The 21,106-nt window shown below is 36.0% G+C and overlaps 1 protein-coding gene across 6 annotated transcripts in view; it reads right to left on the bottom strand.

The window, feature by feature from the left end:
- utrn (utrophin) overlaps nucleotides 1-21,106 on the bottom strand; it is a 397,580-nt gene that overhangs the window by 55,752 nt on the left and 320,722 nt on the right. For all 6 annotated transcript variants that reach the window (XM_030127978.1, XM_030127982.1, XM_030127981.1 and 3 more), the window contains 2 exons: nucleotides 17,957-18,068; nucleotides 10,261-10,397 (listed from right to left, as the gene is read on the bottom strand). In XM_030127978.1, the coding sequence (XP_029983838.1) occupies nucleotides 10,261-10,397; nucleotides 17,957-18,068 (249 nt within the window). The remainder of the gene's footprint in view (nucleotides 1-10,260; nucleotides 10,398-17,956; nucleotides 18,069-21,106) is intronic.

Genomic DNA, 21,106 nt, shown 5'->3' with positions numbered 1-21,106 from the left:
AGGTAAACAAACAATGCTGGACCTCAGGTGAGAAATAAATCCGCTTACTCACAAGCTGTGAAATCCACATAGACAGGTGTGTTTTTTTGGGTTTTTTTGGAGGAGCTTACACAAATAATATCCCTAGACCTTCTGTGCTGTGTCTCAAATCGGCTACTTTAAAAAAGGCTAAAAGTGCTGACAGGGAGAAAAGGCAAAAAAAAAAAAAAACCCTAAAAGAGAATATGTCTTTTGTCATTGCGCTGTGTTTGTCAAAATCATACAGTAGGATTTCACAGGTGTTCTTCTGGAATGCCCAGAAAGGCTTCATGAAAATCAATTTAGTCCATCACGCTGTGGTAGTCGCTCCGTCACAGTTAGCGCCACTTCTCTCTGCTGCGTTTGTATCTGTCAGGGGTAAAAGACCATCTGAACACCTGTCACCTGTCTGTCAGATGATGGCTGCAAATAGAAACGTGTGTGCATCGCTGCGAGACGGATACAGAGACAGAGACAATACCTCTAGATTTCTGCGACACTAGGAAAAGGGCAGGTTTAAAGTAATTATTAGCCATATTTCTGTACCTTCCTTCTTTTTCTTTTTTTTTCCCCATTCAGAGACCAGACAAATTAACCCATAACGACCCAAACAGCCACTGGAGACTAAAAGAATCTACTTATGTAAACAATTAAATGCCTGTTGATTGACTAATTCTATCAATACATGTAAATAATTAGTGTAAAAATAAAAAAAAGTAAAAAGGAACTTCCAGGAGAGACTTCCACACAGGTTAAAAAAAAAAAAAAAAAAAAAAAAAAGAAGCCATAATATGGATACTGAATGTTCGAGACCAAAAAGCCTTTTTGAGCAGATGTTAAATAGTTGAAAGTTTATTTCTACAATCACAAAAGGTTTCGTTATGAACATTTACAGTTATTTCCTGATAATAAATATGCGAAAAACTTCAAGTCGGTTTTGATATTTTTTTTAATAAAACATACTGTTTAAGCATTTATTATTTATAATAATGATAATAATGACCAGATACTGAAAGTTATGTTCTTCCTGGAAACATAGGTCCAAAAGAATTGGCAAAAAAGCCATTTTCTGACACTTTTATCACAAAGAAAACATGAAGACACCTGTTATACTGACCCAAAAAGACCCAAATATCCACCATGGACCAAAATGATCTACTGCTCTAAAATGTTTAATAACTTTAAAAGCCATTAATCCTACCAATATGTTAAAATTACTGGCATAAAATGCAGTTTGTCATCTTTTCATGGTCATCAGATATGACTCATTTGGACGTTCAGAGGCTCCGTAGTTACCATGGAAACACCGACATCTTCTACAACACTGATTCACCAGTAAAACCCATGGAGTTGGATCAATGACAGAGGATGGAGACACTTGGTTTTATGTTCACTTATTAATATTTTTGCTTAAAAAGTCACTTTTTCTTCAGTTTTCTCCAATTCTGATATAATAACCCTCAACTTTAATCCGAGCTTCTATGATCATCTACATGATCAGTGAATTAAATATAATAGTTTAGTTTACTTCTGTTTTTGATAAAAGTAATATTATTATGAAATGGACAGAGTTTATTTTTTGTTTTTTAATGTGTATTATTGTTATGAAATGGACAGAGTTTATTTTTGTTTTGATATGTATATTATTGTTATGGAATGGACAGTTTATTTTTGTTTTTGATATGTGTATTGTTATGAAATGGACAGAGTTTATTTTTGTTTCTGATATGTGCACTATTACTACTACAAAAAAGGACAGAGTTTGCTTCGATGTGAAATGCTGCTGCAAAATGGACAGTCTATCCCTTGATATGTACAGCAATTTTGTGTTTTGTGTAGGAATTTAGGGTAGGTTGACGGATGGGGTAACGGGATTGGAAATTATAAATTAAACTTCATCCCGCTCCTTTTCCAATGTTGGACTTTCTTTTATATAATCCTTTTGTTGTTTTTGTTTTAATGCAAATTCAAAATAAACAAAACCAAACAAACAAACAAATTAAATATAAGAAAATGCTGGATTTTCACTGGAAAATGTAAAAAAAACACAAGATAATATTGTAATAAATGGTGATTAATTGTTTAAGAAAAGTTAAATAGAGAGAAAAATTAATATGGGAACCACCACAAAACTAGTACTGGGTCTTTATGGGTTAAAGGAAGATTCTGAATAAATGAGCAGAGACCAGATGTCTCCACACAGCAAACATTCACAGATCTTTAAAAGTTCAATGGTGAAAATCTACATCTTTTGCTGCCACAAGATTATACAAGAACTGAGGAGCAAAGGTTAAGTCTATTCATCAGCATCTTCAGGGTATGAGAAAACATATTTTTAAAGCCTCATTGACATTTTATACTTGCAAACATACAATATGTGAACCAAAGTATTTGAACACAACAGATTGCAGAACTACAAGTTCATTTTGATTTGAAATATCACAATAAAAATGTTCATGCGAGTTATTTTCAATGATTATTTTAATAAATGTAAGTCAATATTTCTTTGAAGTGGGAAGGCTGATTTTTTATTTTTTTTTGTCCTGAGTGAGAGAAAATTATAAATATTTCAGGAATGTACAGGTAGAACATTTATTTATTTATTTATACCATTTATAATTTATTTAACTATTATAATAAAAGAAAAATGAAAGGTTGAGCAAAAGTAAGTAAAAGAATACGAGGCGTCCTCTGAGTGTTTTAAAATGACAGTTAGCTAACATGAATAACACAACAAAAACTCCAACGAAAGCACTCGAGCGTATGCAAATCTTACATGTTGAACCTTTAAAACAAACATCTACGACTGTGTTTTTTTGACCATTTAAGTGCATTTTCCACTTGTCCACGGCACCGTCTATTTCTTATTCACATTCAAACCCATTAACCTCAGTGCAACGCTACTCCATCTGGTTCCGTAGGTTAAAAAGCACAAACCAACAGTGAGTGGGAAACCATTAGAACTGTTCTTTTCACATTATCAAATATAGCTATGACGAATCAAAAATCCTATCTACCATGAACCGCAGCAAAGATAGAAGTGGGAGGTGAGAGTAGGTGGTGTTTTGCGCTCTTAAGGTGGAGAGAAGCACGGTGGGTGGAATAAAAAAAAAGAGAGAAATGATAATAGAAGAGTGGAAAGGAGAGACAGTGAGTGCATTAGAAAGGGCAATTATACAGCAGACAATCTAATTTCCCCTCCGACTGCAACATTACTTTAACTTTCCAGTGTTGGATGACCAATGGAGCTTTAAAATGCATTAACAAAGTCTGAAGTGATATTTTAAAAAATGCATTTCTGGTTTAATTTTTTTATGCAGCAAGACATCTACTCAATACTCCATAATATTCAGGGGTAGCTGTAATTTACTCATCTGTCTGATTTGTTTTAGTTACTTTTTTTTCTCTATTTTTACTTACAAAATCCCAACAACCCCATCCTATGACCGTTGTGGTCAGACTCCAGCTTCTTTAGCACACATGTTGTGGTCCTGCCCAAACATCACTACAAACTGGGCTAAGATATTCCAAATATTACACTGGTCTGCAAGGAAAATGCTTCCAGAATAAAAGTAATGAAATTTTACCACATGAGAGTCTCTGATAAAGAAAAATTAAGTCAAAAATGCTGGTTGGCTGAACTTTCCAAAATACAGCTTTGGGTCAAAATGTGAAACTCAAGAATTAACGAGAGAATGGGTTTGACTCAAAAGGAATATTTGTCTCAGAGCGACAAGGTCTACTTCAAAACACTGTCTGCACATTAGAATACATTCACTTTACAGGTTCTATTTAGTGGAAGATTTATAAAACTATTATATAAATGTACATAAACCAATATATATGTGTAATAACACTTAATCATATACCTTGAAAACATTAGCAAACCAGCACTTTTGTCATTTATTTTCCAATAAATCTTATTAAAATACGTAACATTTAGCACATTTAATGTCTGAAGCAAATCATTTCTAAAAAAATGTAGACCAGTGTTATCAGAGATGATCAAAAAACCCTTAACATCAGACCCAATCCTTGCTATATTTGGGGCTGGATCTGCAGCACAGGAGCTTGCTCTCTCAAGGAACCATAAAAACTTGATATGCTTTGTGACACTGTTGGCAAGAAGGTTAATTTTGCTCAGCTGGAAACATAAAAACCCTTCAGTTCATCAAGCTTTACTCAATGACGTTGTGGGGCACTTGTAGCTTGAAAAAATACAATACTCCCTGAAGGACAAAGATGGCATATTTTATTCAACATGGCAACCGTCCATTGACTATTATATTAAAAATAAGCCATCATGAATAGATGAAAACAAAAAAAAAACAAAAAAAAAACAAAGAGCATATAACATTCTCTATGTTTTTTTTTTTCTTTTTTCTCTCCTATTACTTTGTTTTGTCTTGTCTTGTTTGGTGCATATGTTATGTGTGTTTCAGAAACTTATAGTATACACATATGCATTTCATTGTACCTTGTTTGAAATGTACTTGTATTTGAAAAAAAAACAAAAAACAAAACAAAAACAAAAACAAAATAAAAATAAATAAATAAATCCCAACAAGAGACTACAAGTTACCAGAAATAAATAAAAAAAAAAAACAATAAGCAAAAACCAAAACAAACAAAAATAAAGACAATAGCCATGAGGGAAAAACAAAAAAACACTAATAGATGACAATAGACAAAAGCCAAGGCAATAGACAAAAATCACAAGAAAAAAACAAAATAGAACAAAAAAAAAAAGATAATCGACAAAATATACATACTTACACACACACATACGTTAGAAGACAAAAGACAGAAAGCAAGGAGACTTAACAGCAAAAAAAAAAAAAAAAAATCATACAATAGACAAAAAACAGAATAAAAAAAGATGAAAGACAAAACCAAACAACAAAAGTACCTTGGAGTCTTAAAAATACCCTCACATCATTTTACATAAAAAAAAGTTTTAGTTACTTGTGTTGATGTCATGTATTACATTATGTAAAATAATAGAAGCGATCATATGCTTATTATATCCAACATGCCAGCAAATGTTGTTGATGTTTACTAAATCTACATAATCCCTCTTTTACAGCAGAAACCTAAACCTTAATCCATTACTGAAGAAAAATCCATTTCAATTAACATCCCGGTATTCATTTCAGCGACATGATGATGGCAAAAGCCACTAAACCGTCACAGCGTATGTCTAAAATAAACGCAGTATGCTGAGAATTTCTTCACACCGATGCTATGTTTGAACCAGATTTTCAATGCAATCCGAAAGCTGAAAAATCGCAGATAAATGCTTCTTTCTGCACATAAAGCCGCCTTTAGTGCACATGAGCCCGTGGCAACATGTGGATGGGAGTCGTACTGCACGGACCCACAATGATGCCTACATTTCTCTAAGTCTCCATTCCCTTCTGTCATATTTGGAACAGATCTCTGCATTTTGCCACAATCCCTTTTGCCTTTTAGAGGCATTTATCAGGCAGGCAGCTGTGCGGGAGTCATTTTTCAGAGGGGAAGGGAGAGTGGGAGTGGAGGCGAGGTGGGAGGTGAGGAGGTGGATGGGTGAAAGAGGGAGTGCGATCCATCTGAGAGGCGACTGTGTGCAACCGGGTGTCGGGAGAAAATCTATTCCAAGTGAACAGGTAAGTCATTACGGGTTGTGCATGAACATCTAAGAGTTCTTGGTGCTTACATGATACAAAACAGCAGAGTTCTGAAGTAAGAGTATGAGTGGGAAAACAGGGAAGACAGAGTGGTGTAATGGAAAAATAAAAAATACCTGACAATACTTATAGGCAGGGTGTGATTTGTTAAAAAAACAGAGGGGGTGTGTGCGCGTTTTTGGTTTTTTTTTTGACGGAGCGGGGGGGGGTATGTGCGGGGTGCGGTCCATACTAACGTAACTAACGATGACGGGTTCTATTCCTCTATTATACAGCGGATCTTACACGAAATTTTCACAACTTCTAACCTGCATCCACTGGACCCCCTCCACTGCTCTATGGGCCCCCCACAAATGCTGGGCCCCATGAATTTGTCACGTTTACCCTCCCCTTTATGGCGCTCTACTGCACGGGGACGAATTCTGAGACTGCAGACTTTTCTATTTCTTACCTAAAATCGCTCTTTAGATAGAAAAGGTTGTCTAAAGTACGGTTGTATTTCACCAGTAAAAACAACACTAGGGCCTTTTGCAGCAACTTGTTGCAGAGCTTCCACTATGACAAAGGGGGAAATACCTCCAACATGCACAAAAATTTAACCACGGCATCCAATTAAACTACACCAACAGAATGCCTTTGATTGGCCACTTAGCGAAGAGCGGTAACGTTAACTCTTTTAACCCATAAAGACCCAGTGCTACTTTTGTGGCAGTTCTCAAATGAATTTTTCTCTTATGATCCTCTATACTTTGTGTTTTTTCAGTGAAAATCTGGTATTTTCCAACATTTAATTTCCTGTTCATGTACCTTAATGATCATGTTGAGATTACATTTGATGGTAATTCTATCAAAAACAGACGAAATTTAAGAAAAAAGTGACTTTCAGGCAAATCTATCATTAACTGAACATAAATCAAGTGTCTCCATCCACTGTTAATCCAACTCCATGGGTTTTACTAGTGAATCAATGTTGTGGAAGATGATGGTGTTTCCATGGTTACTACGGAGCCTCTGAACATCCAAATGGGTCATATCTGATGACTATGAAAAGATGACAAACTGTATTTTATGCCAATTATTTCAACATATTAACAGGATTAGTGGTTTTTAAAGTTATTAAACATTTTAGATCAGTAGATGGTTTTGGTCCCCAGTGGATATTGGGGACTTTATGGCTTAATATTGTCATTATAACAGGCTGCCTAGGTGTCTTCATGTTTTCTTTATAATAAAAGTGTTGGAAAATGGCTTTTTTGCCAATTCTTTTGCACCTTTGTTTCCAGGAAGAACTTAACTTTCAGTATCTGGCCATTAATTATCATTATTAGAATGAATAAATGCTTAAAACAGTGTTAGTAAAAAAGAAAAAAAACTGACTTGAAGTTTTTAGCGTATTTATTATCAGAAACACCTGTAAATGAAACTTTTTGAGAGTGTAGAAATAAACTTACAACTATTTTACATCTGCTCAAACATGCTTTTTGGTCTCGAACATTCACTATCAATATTATGGCTTCATATTTTTTGTTATTTTGTTATTTTTTTGCCTGTGTGGAAGTCTCTGAAAGAGTTTCTTTCTACTTGGAATAGAGTCCTACATTGCTGCTGTAAAGTGTCATACAGTGTTGAAAAGCTCGGGATCTCAGCTTTTTGATGCCATTTGAATTTTGTGGATAGCATAAACGGTTCAGGAGTTACAGTAATTTAAATGCTGTAAAGTGCAAAATGCAGCGCCGGAGAGATTGTTCTTGTTAAAGGGTTAAACTCCTCTGGATTCTAACGATACTGTTAATGTTGGCGTCATTTCACTGCGTCAACCTGCTTTCGCTAGTTTATGAAGAATCTCCATGTCCTAGAATTCCATTTAGATGATGATGAGGCTCTAAGACTACAGCAGGTAGATCTCACACTCCTTTAACTGAGTTTAATTCCAGTCAAATGCAAAATGCTAATGTGTATTTTACATTAAAGAGCTGCAAACGATGTAAACAAAGCCATTTCAACTATAGTTTATTCCCTAATCCAATGAGAATCAATAAGAGAATCGATAATGGAACCAGAATCTTAACACTTCCTATCTCTGTAGGCACAGAAAAAAAAAAAGACTATATAAAGTGCAGAGAAAACCCCGAATGATTACAGTGAAATCGCGTGCAAAAATCGGTATTCGAAACAGCTAAAACTCAAGACACACTCCAGTGGGGAGGACCGAGCGCCTGCCGGGGGTATCTGCATAATGTGGGTCTATCTAAACGGCTCTCCAGGGGGATTTACAGCTGCAGTAGTAGGACATAAATCAGACGGAGGCTCAGTGGCTGCAGACAGAAGACGTAGTGTAGCGCCGACACCTGCTACAGATGGGGCCGGTGGGAAAATAAACACACACCGAGTGGGAAATTAACAGGTAAGTAGATAAGTAGGTGAGGTAGTGAGTGTGCAGAGTGTCAGACGGGGAACTTCATTTGTTCACTGCCCTTTGACAAACTTTACGAATAAGGGATCTGATAATTAAATACTCTTTAAAAAATAGTTTTATGGGTCAAAGCAGCAAAGGTCACGAGTAAGGATAAGCAAAAATGATAATTAACATCATATAGTTTTATATCATTAATACACTGCTATGTCACTTTTATATCATACTATACATACAGAGCTACTTTTGTGTCAGTTCCCAAATGAATTTTTCCTCTCTATTTAACCTTTCTTAACCCTTAGGGGTCCACGGTCACTGCACCGTGACTCAAACAAATGACATTTTCAACACATCGTAGCATCAGAAGTTGGTCACGTAGTCCAATGGGGGAAATTGCATTCGAAAGTGCAGACCTGAAACACTCTCCCAGTTTTTATTTGATGTTGACAGAGCAAATACAACCAGAGATATGACAGTTTGAACCTGGAGCAAACAAACGTGAATGAAAGTATGAAAAAGAGGTGGGGGGGTGTTATATTCCTGACCATATCGTCGTCATTTTTTGTCCTTTTTCAAAACGGAAAAAAACTGGCCAAATCTGCAGATTCTAATCCACAGACTGCATTAGCATTACAGGTAAGGGTGAGAATGACCCCCACCTGAACCGGATGTGGAAACCGGGAGGACCGGGGGGGTGGGAAAACTGGAGGAAACGCCTGTGTAAAGATATGCTTTTATGTCAAATATTTGAGGATAGCTTTAATTTATTCCAATTTTGATTTTATATACCTAATATTTGGAACCAATATTCACTTTTTCAGTCTTTGAAAAGGTTTGTTGAGCATCTTTGTGTAATTTATGCAATAAATTATATACATTTTTCAAATCGGATTTTATATTTTTTGTGTGTTCTTTGGCCTTTTGTGTTGATATAGTAGGTTAAAGTGAAAAAAATAATAGGCAGATGAGATAGATGAAGTTGTGCTGAAAAAATAGATACCAAACAAGGGTACAGTAAACATTTCTTTATATAGTATATAAAGGCAAAATCAAAAGTACTCAAAAACGACCAAAATAGGCTCAGACCCCTAAGGGTTAAGTGATATATCACCATTTATCATAACATAATATTCTCCATTTTTGCATTTTTTTCAGTGAAAATCAAGTATTTTCCTGTATTCGTTTTACTGATCATGTGCTTTAATCGTCATGCTGCGACTCCATTTCAGGCTTATTATACCAAAAACAGAGAAAACTTGAGAAAAAGTGACTTTTTCAGTAAAATCTATCATTAACTGAACATAAACCAAGTGTCTCCATCCACTGTCATTGATCCACCTCCATGGGTTTTACTGGTGAATCAATGTTGTAGAAGATGACAGTGTTTCCATGGTAACTACGGAGCCTCTGAACGTCCAAATGGGTCATATTTGATGACCGTGAAAAGATGACAAACTGTATTTTACACCAATTATTTACATGTATTGATAGAATTAGTTTCTCTAAAGTTATTAAACATTTTAGATCAGTATATACTTTGGTCACTGGTGTATATTTGGGTCTTTATGGGTTATTTTTTGTGTTAAGGGTTTATTTGGTTTAAACTGTCAAATGAAACATTTTCAGTGTTTTGACTGTATTTTCAGATGTTGGAAAAAAAAGTTTTATTATCATGATAATTATTTAGAATGTTTTACTGTAGATTTCTGATGTGTTTGCTCTGTGTCAAATAATCTACAAGTAATCATTTGGCTTTTTCCCCTCACTCAGAACAACAAACCTGCCTTAAACTGGAAAGAAATAATGATTTGACATGTGTGTGATCATTATCAAGTTGATTGATTATGACTTTTTTAGCCATATTGCTCCACCCTATAGGTTAAAGTGAGCAGGAATGAGTTGAAAAGAACTTAAGTGATTTTGGTTATTATCAAGAAAACATAGAAAATGGACAGATATCAGCTCTGAAATGAAACTCTTTTGAGCTATTTTTGTTATCATTATATTTGTCCAAACAAATGTACCTTTAGTTGTACCAGGCGTTAAAATGAACAAGAAATTGAAGAAAACAAGGGGTGGTCTAATAATTTTTTCCATGACTGTAGTTAAATGTGGACCCTGAACGTTCATAATGTAATGTATTGCTTAATGGTTACTTACGTTTCCATGTTGTCGCCCTCCAGAACCGTCTGGACTGGCAGGTACCCTAACCGAGGATGCTTGGCAAAGTACTTCTTCGATCGGAATTTGTTCTTCAGCACTTTGGTGAAATCTCGCATGTCTTCACCTGATGTGGTCTAAGGGAGAGAGAGAGAAAGAGAGAGAGAGAGAATGAGCGCTTTACTGTTAATGTTTTCTTGCATTTTTCCAGTGTTTTTGATGGAATGCATTTCTATGGTCTCGTGTGCATGTGGAGGCAGTGTACGCATTTGTGTGGAAAAGAATGTGTTTTGTTAATTAGGTACTTAGCAAAGGTGTTTCTCCCGTAGAAGTGGTTTCTGTCTCGCTCGCAAACAACAAATTACCACAACAGCCTGACCAGAGGGGGAGAAAATCCCTTTGCAGAGGATTCACACAACCACCACTAAACAAGCTCGCACACACACCCACAGACAAATACACAATTCCCACAGCTGACAGATATGCTATGGTAAATGAACAGACTCCATTGAGTTCGCTTGGCTTATTGACTAATCCATGCAATTTAAGATGGTAGCTTGAGCAAACCAACAGCAATTACAGAACAATTACACTGATGCTGCAAGAGAGTTTTTATGTGGGTGTATGTGTGTGTTAAGACTTAAAAAAAGGGGGGAAAAAGGACTTTAATTAAAGGAGTGATATTTTGCTTTTTTTAAATGGAATTATGCATTTTCAAACATTTCTGTGGTCTACATAAACTGTAAATGCTCTGCTTGGGTCTCAATTCTTCATTAATTCAACTCCACAGGTCCATCTTCAACCCTGTTTTTGAGTAATGACAGCAGAAAGGTCGTTTTGAGCGCTGGCCCTTTAAATGCACATGACCCCACCCCTTCCAGGTTGTTGACTGTGTGCTATGTCCTGTTCAACCAACAGCTGAACATTTTAGGTAATTGGCTCGAAATTTGGACATATTTTCAGTTTTTACTACAACCGCTGCTGCTGATAAACATTTATACACTGGAAAAAATCTAAATCTTACCAAGTGTATTTTTCTCATTTCTAGTCAAAATATCTCGTCGCACTTAAAATAAGACACAATCACCTGAAGAGTAACTCATTTTTAGACAATAGATCTTGAAAATCTTATTTCAAGAAATCTTATCAAGATAATTTTCACTTGTTCCATTGGCAGATTTTTTTTTTGCTTGAATTAAGCAAAAAAATCTTAAATTGAGCAAAAAAAAAAAAAAAAAATCTTGAATTAAGCAAAAAATTCTTGAATTAAGCAAAAAAAAAATCTTGAATTAAGCAAAAAATCTTAAATTAAGCATTAAAATTCTTGAATTAAGCAAAAAAATCTTATATTAAGCAAAAAATCTTGAATTAAGAAAAAAATCTTAAATTAAATTAAGCAAAAAAATCTTAAATTAAGCAAAAAAAATCTTAAATTAAGCAAAAAAAATCTTAAATTAAGCAAAAAAAATCTTAAATTAAGCAAAAAAAAAAATAAATTAAGCTAAAAAATCTTAAATTAAGCAAAAAAAAAAAAATTTCATTAAGCAAAAAATCTTAAATTAAGCAAAAACATCTTTAAGTAAAGTCAATCTTAAATTAAGTACAAAAAAATTGAATAAAGCAAAAAAAAACTTGAATTAAGCTAAAAAAAATCTTGAATTAAGCAAAAAAAAAAAAAAAAAAAAATCCGCCAATGGAACAAATGAAAATTACCTTGGTAAGATTTCTTGTAATAAGATTTTCAAGATCTATTGTCTAAAAATAAGTTCTTATAGTTACTCTTGTTATTATGTCTTATTTTAAGTGTGATGAGATATTTTGACTAGAAATGAGAAAAATACACTTGGTAAGATTTAGATTTTTTCCGGTGTGGCGTACTCGGTTGAAATGTTCATCGGAAGTCTTGACCTTATATGTGCAAATGTTGTGACGCAACTAGTTATAAAACGTAACAAATTAAGCAGGAATTGAAACGGGTTGTAGAAATCCATTGGATTTTTGCCGGAATGAATATGAAGAGAGCTTTGCAGCACCTGGAGGGTTCAAATTCAACCTTTATGAACTATTAGGGTCCAAATACACAAATAAATGAACCAAAGACTAATAAAAGTGGGTTTAGCAAAATATGACAACTCGTCAGAAAACAAGTGTAACTGGACAGAGTGTGTATGAATCAAACATTTATATCCATCTGTTCTATACCTGAACCTTTAGCCCACCAGGTTTCACACAGGAGGTGTAAAATTTCCACTGCTTTCCTGTTTACAACAACTCACCGCCACAGACTCAGTCAGACCTCGAACGCAAAAGTAGGAAAAAGTATCAAACATTAAAATTACAGTAATCAATACAAAAGCGCGCTAGTCCGATATTACTGACAAAGCCCATTGGAATTCTGAAAATGCCTCTTCCATAAAATCAAAACCTAATAAAAAAGCAATATTGTGGCTATAAAACACACATCAAGATAAAGATGAGTGAAAGAATCTCATTAAATGGCCACTCTGGGTTTCTCAAAAGCTACTATCAATCTTTAACTCCGCAAATTCTGTTTTTCTTTTTTTTTTTTTTTTTTTAAAGCATCTGCCTGGCTTCATTATTCAATATCAAGCTGATATTTTCAAAGGTATAAAACTGAAATACAATTTGGTTGGGGCATAAAGGAAAATCTAAATAGAATTATGCCTTAGTTTTGTATTTTTTTGGGAGGAGAAATAAACAACAACGCAGTGATTCAAAAGTGTCAAAATATGGGCTGAAATGCAAGGATCAAAATGACACCGGAGCTGATTCAGAAGAGCTGACATTTGGTTTTTTTTCAACACAATCCAATAAAGTTCTTTTAAGGTGTAGATCTACAGCCGAAGAACAGGAATCTTTGTCATTTTACAGCTTTTCAGCAAGATTCAAGTTTACTTCTCAAGGTTTTCTCTACTTTTTTACTCTAAAGCTATCCCAATATTGATCTGGAAGTACGCTTTAGGCACAACTGAAACTGTTGCACCACTCTAACATGTTTGCCAGCGCAAAAACAAGTTTCCTTCAATAATTTACTCGAATTTGTCTCGAATCATTCCAGCCTTCATCCTCACCTCTTCCATTTGTTTTTTGCTGAAAAGCCTCTCGACACTACGCTGCTGTCACAGCCTTTTTTTTTTTCAGTAGTTGTCAGTGATAAGTTGCGACAGGCCTCTGGCAGAAACAGAGCTTAACATTATCACTGATAAGTTCAAATATTCATTTAATCACTGCATACAATCTTTTGTCTTATGCTCTCAGTCTTTTACAAGTTTTCTGCACTGTCTATGCTGCTGGCGTGAGACAATCTCTGCTTCACTGATTATACTCCTTGTAGTGAAATCTGCTGCCACAGCAGTTTTTTTTTTTTTACATTTTTTTTTTTAACTTTTTTGTACTGGTTTAAGTTCCCAACCTTGCAGAAACAAAGTCTGTCTTGCTTTACTGCTCAGGTTGGTTCCATGACCACATGTTACAGTACGTTCACACTGCAGGTCTTAAGGCTCAGTTCTGATTTGTTTGCGTGGTTGTTGACATTATAATTCACACTGACTCGTGTGAACAGACTATGGTCCTGAAGTGACCCACATGTACAGAAAAAGACATGACTTCACACTGTGTTTGTGGAGCAGGGTTCCTACAGGCTTCATTCATTCATTCATTTTCTGAACCCGCTTTATCCCCACAGGGGTCGCTTGGAGCCTATCCCAGCTACATAGGGGCGAAGGCGGGGTACACCCTGGATGAGTCGCCAGTTCATCTCAGGGCTGAACATATAGAGACAAACAATCACTCTAACATTCACACCTATGGGCAATTTAGATTAACCAATTAACCTATTGGTGCATGTCTTTGGATGGTGGGAGGAAGCTGGAGTACCCGGAGAGAACCCACGCAGACACGGGGAGAACATGCAAACTCCACACAGAAAGGTCCCACCCCCCGTCGACTGGTGTTGGAATCGAACCCATGACCTTCTTGCTGTGAGGCACGAGTGCTAACCACTGCACCACCCTCCTACAGGCTTCTACACGTTAAATTTAAGACTTTTTAAAGGTGCTGGAGACTTTCATGACCAATTTTTCATCAGATCTGTAAAACCTCAGTTATATCCTCAGTATCATGAATCTGTAAGTCTTTCTGTGATTACTCACCTGAATCTCTTGCATTATGGTGAACAATTTCGAGGTGCCATCCACCATAAACAGTCCATGTGTTTACAAACGAGCCGGGAGGTCACTCGGGCATCTTCGGAATTTTGTCGCGACATGCATTGTGGGAAGCGAAGACTCGTGCAGCCACCTTACAGCAGCAGCTGGAACAGACACGATCGGAAACGGCAGGAACTCCCTTCCTTCTATGCATATTCCTCCAGCCGTTTCCGTGTGTTTGTTTCATCCATCTAATGCCATATGGTTGCGCTGCTGCTGCTGCTGTCAGGTGGCTGTGCGGACCTCCGTTTCCCACAATGCATGTCGCGACAAAATTCCGAAGATGCCCGAGTGATGTCCCGGGTCGGTTTGTAAACACATGGTTTGTTTATGGTGGATGGCACTAAGAAATTGTTCACCGTAATGCAAAAGATTCAGGTGAGTAATCATAGAAAGACTTACAGATTCATGAAGTTTTACAGATTTGATGAAAAATTGGTCACGAAAGTCTCCAGCACCTTTAAAGACTATTTAGAAAAGAGTTTTAGTGCTGCTGCGAAGAGTCATTTTACTATTGACTGCCCGGGAATCCATGCCAGCATTGGCACCTGCAGCTGTACCTCAGAGAGAGAGAGATCCCCATCTTATAAGCATCTTAAGTTTTATTCCCACTGCTCTTACAGTCCCATTTGACCCATTTGGATGTTCAGAGGCTCTATAGTGAACATGGAAACACTGTTATCTTCTACAACATTAAACCCATGGAGTTGCATCAATGACAGTGGATGGAAACACTTGATTTTACATTCAGTTATTGATATATTAGCCGTAAAAGTCACTTTTTCTTCAGTTTTCTCGGTTTCTGATATAATAACCCTAAACTTTAATCTGAGCTTTTAATGAAAATCTACATGATCAGTCCATTCAATATGGGAAAATACATGATTTTCACTGAAGAAACACAAAATACAGAGAATAATAGTATACTAAATGATGATAAATCACTTAAGAAAGGTTAAATAGAGAGAAAAATTCATTTGGGAACTACCATAAAATTAGCACTGGATCTTTATGGGTTAAAAAAAAAAATCATATATAGGTCACATGATGATAAAAAGTCAGATTTGGGCCATTTTTACCTGCAATGTAAACACAGCAGTAGAGCCTATTTGTTAAAGACATCTTTCCTGCACAACTAGTTGCCAGAGAATGCGATAAAAGTATGAACAGTCCATGCAAATATCTATAAATCATTTGAGGTCCTATGCAGTTATCTTAGGGACATATGTGCAATAATAGAAATAAATCTCACTTAGATGCGATGCTATTAAATATAAGACACATCCAAGTGGAAATCCTCTCTGATGCATTGTTCCAGTCCTATCTGATGAGATTGGAGACCGGTGAACTCCTGTGTGAGTAACACACCCTGTAGCTGAGTGATAATCTTTAACCAACACTTCAAATGTTTGTTGCTGCAGCACAGCTGAAAGTAAGATAGCGTTTTTTCCAAAGTTGTGGCAGACAGCTGCTGGGCATCTTAACTCACAGAAGAATGATCACTGCTCCTTACAGCAGCTCCACTAAAGTCAATATCTATCCCATTTGCAAAATTGAAAAAGCAAATTAAAAGACAGAAATGAGAAACGTCTTCACTCCAGTCAATCAAATTTTGACATTAAGCGATATTGAAACGAGTTGGGGAGTGAGAGATGCTAAATGAGAAAGAGAGCAATGTTCAATTTCACCGAGCTCTCCCTTTTCTAATATTCTTCTCTCTGCGCAGTAGTAAAGCGAAATATTACTTTCAAGCAGAAAGAAAGACCTTGAAGAGTCATGAGTATTTTACCATTTGTTCGTGCGAAATCAAATTACGTGAAAGGTCTGTCAGGACGACTGCACGGAGCCTAGGATATGTAAAGAGGAAAGGTGTAAGAATAACGTCAGCCCGGATTAATCATAAGGAGAGGAAAACATCTGTTTGCACAATTACATTAGGGACAACTAAATCCTGTTTGTAGATAAAAAGCAGGTCCCCAAAAGCTAAACCAGGCTGTAGCGGCAGAGCTAAAGCCTGTGATTTAATTAAGGCTAATTTAGTATGCTTAGTTTGGTTTTGATAGACTGCCACCACTAGAGTTTAGGTCGAACACTTGTATTTGTCAACACAACTCTGCATATTTTCCATCTGTGCAGTTTTTTATGCTTTTTTTTTCATGTGTTTTTATTGAGTTTCCTTCAAACTTATAAACCAATACAATATATAAAGTAGTACATTTTTTATAAACATATAAAAGAACAGATGAACAAAATAACACAAAGGGCAAGTTTTTTATGTTTTGAGTAAAGTTGCTCTGCTGATGGAAAACCTCGACTCTATATGGGGCAACAGTTTAGGGAGATTCCTTTGTGTTTTTTTCTCCAAAGTTTTTTTTATATTATTATAATCATAACTGTACAACTGAATATACATAATATATTACAAGAGAGTTATGTAACCCCAACCCTGATGCACCTCATACTCCAACCAAAATATATAAACTCACACATCTAAATAAATGATTCCATTCTGTTTGAATCAGATAATAGTCTGCAAGAAAATCAAGTGTAACCTAAGTGAAAACAGCTCAAGTTTGAATAAATAAAATAAATGTTGAGCCAAATTTCATTATTTCAAATTTTATACTAGCAATAAAAGCAGTGATGAAATCAGATAAATAGGATTAACATTTCAGGTTGTTCATATTTGTTCAGGTTATTCACATTTAATTGTTTCAGGATAGTTTGTAAATGTAAATATTTTCATAACTTAATGTTATTTTTTGCACTAAAACAAAAACAAATTAAGTTGTTAATTCTAGATTTTTTTTGGCTTAATTGGAGATTTTTTTTTACTTAAAGATTTTTTTTTGGCTTAATTGAAGATTTTTTGCTAAATTTGAGATTTTTTTGGCTTTATTGAAATTTTTTTTGCTAAATTTGAGATTTTTTTTGGCTTAATTGAAGATTTTTTTTACTTAATTGAAGATTTTTTTTTTACTTTATTCAAGATTTTTTTTTGGCTCAATTCAAGATTTTTTTCCTTAATTCAAGCTACATTTTTTTTTGCTTAATTCAATTCAAGACTGTGGAATTTTTGCGCTTGGCAAAAACATCCCAGGGGCCGAACAGGACCCTTTGGCGGGCTGCATTTGGCCCCCGGGCCGCATGTTTGACACCCCTGACTTAAGATGTTACGTAAAGGCTTTGAAGAGTTATTTCATTCTACGTCCGTCGCCTCAGACTCCATTACGATACTTCCTGTGTGGAATGAATATTCAGGAGATTGGATGCGACGGACTTAGTCATTTATTTCATATTAGGAGATGAAATAACTCAATGACAGATGAAATAGTAGAAAGTAAAACTGAAGTGCTTAAGTGTGAATGTGTGTTTTCATGAGATGGATGAGTGGAGTGTGTGAGCGTGTGGAAAAGAGATAGGAGATGAGTTGTGTCTGTATATGTGGCGGTATGTGTGTGTGTTACCGGTGTGCAGTATTCCACCATGGGGTAGTTCAACTTGTGGCCCTTGGCTGTGCGCCCGGAAAAGAAGCAGCTCTGACACACATCGTAGTTGAAATGCTTCAGACTGCGATACCTAGAGAAGAGAGGAGAGGAGGGGAAAGGAGGTGAAAAGTGAGATAAGTTGAGTATGGGAAGGGTGTTTGTGGATGTCACTTTCAAGTCCTCCGGGCATCTGTATACGTGTGTGTGAGCTAACATGTAGCTCCGTAACATGACTCATCTCCAGGCTACACCGAGTCTCCTGCAGAGCTGTCAAGTCGCGCTGTCACTCTCCGGTATCGCACATTTCCTCCTTCCTACATGTACAAGCTCACTCGCGCACGCACACTTGTCGACAGAGTGACAGACATTTTTGGATTTCCACCAAAACACAACAACGTGACAACTACTGTCAGGATGTTGTCCTCAGCTGCTGCAGCCTGAAGGCCATTTAACAACGAAATTGAGACAGAAGCCATTCAGACGTAATAGCTTAAGTCTTTTATCTTTCTCTCCTCTCCGGTTCATCCAAGGTTAGCTGACTGATGAGCTACGAGAGAACGCCATATATCAAAGGACACAACATTAGACATGACACCACCAAGTCAAATGCACCATTACGCGCTGACATGCAGCATATTACTGAGAAGAGGGGGCGTTAATTCACCTTCACAGTAGGGGGTGTGATTTACCTCCTAATTAATCAGTTTATCTTCTAACAGCTTTGGTTAATTATGACACTTGTACTACTGGTCTGATGAAGGGATCGTACAGTCACGGAATATGATCTCAAGTGGGTCAGACCAGTAAAATACTATCAAATTAACCTAGAAATAATGACAACTCTGAAGTTTTCTTTGTGTTTTAGTGGAAAAAAAAAAAACGCAAAATTAAATGAAAATGTTGACATTTTAAAACCATCTTTTCACCCAAAAAATGTAAATAACCTGAAATGTCTTCAGAAAAGTAGGTGCAATTTTAACAATATTCTGCCTATTACCAAATATTTTGTGTCTTTGTAGATCCACTGAGATCTGTTCGTTGTAAAGCAGATGTTGAGGCAGAATATTGTTAAAATTGCACTTATTTTTCTTAGGAAATTTCAGCTTGTTCAAGTTATTCACATTTTTTAAAGGAGAGTTTGTAGAAGTAAACATTTTCATAATGGAATTTAAAATTTTCACTCTAAAACATAGAGAAACATTTGGAATTTTCTTTGGTTCAAAGAAACATGAGAAACTTAGTCAAAAAAATTTTTCTCAGTGTTTTTTTCCTCTTTAGGCATGAAAAAAACAATGCAATCGAAATTTTTTTGAACCTATTTTTCATGGAGTTGCAAAAGTGTCCACTCAGCTACACACCATACGTTTAATTTTTGAACCAAAGAAACATGTATTTAAAACACAATATCAGAAAGTGATGTACTGTGTGAAAACTATGAAAAAAAAATAAATAAATAAAAAAAAATTTTTTCATGCAGTTAATCTGATGTTTTCTCACATTTTAATATACTCTAATACTAGTTATTACTCACCTCATAGAAATAATATACAAAATAATAATAATTTTTTGATTTAAAAAAACAGTTAACTACAATTGAATTATAATCGCAAATGAAAAACAGATTCATAGAAAATTTCAATCACATTGTTTTTTTCATGCCTAAAAAGGAATAAAAACACTCAAGGAAAAAAAAAAGCTTGACTAAGTTTCTCATAATTCATGCATGAAAGGGTTAAAGCATCCTTTACTGCTGTTTAACCATGATAGTTTCAAATCTACTACTGAAAATGACATCTTGTTATAACACAGTTGGTGTCATGTCTCAAGACCACACAAAATGTCTGCTATGCATTTTTCTTCCCCTTTCCCCCAGCCTTCCCCTCCCTCCTCCGCTCCTTCTCATCGATCAATGACACAACTTGGGCGACATGTGCTTCATCAAATGTCTGACTGTATTTCTCTTTCTGCTGGCAAAGCAAGGCATCTGAGGGGGGACAATCCTGCCGCCCGCATTTGTGTAGCAGGTTGTTACACTTTCCCTGCCTTCAGAAATGGCTTTTTCCTGCTAGGCTGGTCAGTGGAAATCAGATTTTTTGCGATAACTTGACTGAAGTTGTTAGCAAGGGATGGGACAGAAAATCTTTCTTTCCTTGCTGCTGCAAGATGTGTGTAAACGGCCAAGAAACAGTACAAGTCAACCCTTAGGGGTCTGAGCCTATTCTGGCCATTTTTGAGTACTTTGTCTTTATATACTATATAAAGAAATGTTTATTATACCCATGTTTGGTATCTTTTTTTGCAGCACAACTTCATCTATCTCATCTGCCTATTATTTTTTCACTTTAGCCTACTATATCAACACAAAAGGCCAAAAAACACACAAAAACTATAAAATTGGTTTTGAAAAAATGTATATAATTTATTGCATAAATAACACAAAGATGCTTAACGAACCTTATCAACGACTTTTAAAGTGAAAATTGGTTCCAAATATTAGATATATAAAATTAAAATTGCAATAAATTAAAACTATACTCAAATATTTGGCACAACATAGGCGCTTTCTGCTATTTTCTCAGTTCCACTCCCACCCCTGGTCCTCCCGGGTTCCGCACCCAGTTCAGGCGGGGGTCATTCTCACCCTTACCTGTAATGCTAATGCAGTCTGTGGATTAGAATCCGCAGATTCAGCCAGTTTTTTTCCGTTTTGAAAAAGGACAAAAAATGACAAGGTTATGGTTAGAATCTAATGCCCGCCCACCTCATTTTCATACTTTTATTCACATTTGTTTGCTCCGAGTTCCAACCGTCCTATCTCTGGTTGTATTCGCTCTATCAACATCAAATAAAAAGAGGGAGAGTGTTTTAAGTCCGCACTTTCGGATGCAATTCCCAACTTCCGATGCTAGAACGTGTTGAAAATGTCAGGTGACTCAGTCACAGAGCCATGACTGTGGACCCCTGAGGGTTAAGGCTGCTTTTAGAGTGTGTTTGTGTGCATATGCCCTGGGGTGCCGTAAAAGGGGGGGGATATGACAAATTCATGGGGCCCAGTGGATGTAGGTTAGAAGTTGTGAGAATTTCGTGTAAGCTGTGCAGGTAAAAAGAGGCATAGAAGCGAACAGTTGG

Source organism: Sphaeramia orbicularis, chromosome 24, assembly GCF_902148855.1.
Source record: "Sphaeramia orbicularis chromosome 24, fSphaOr1.1, whole genome shotgun sequence".
Lineage (NCBI taxonomy): Eukaryota > Metazoa > Chordata > Actinopteri > Kurtiformes > Apogonidae > Sphaeramia > Sphaeramia orbicularis.
Note: the sequence above shows the minus strand (reverse complement) of the source record. Positions and strands in the feature narration are given on the sequence as shown.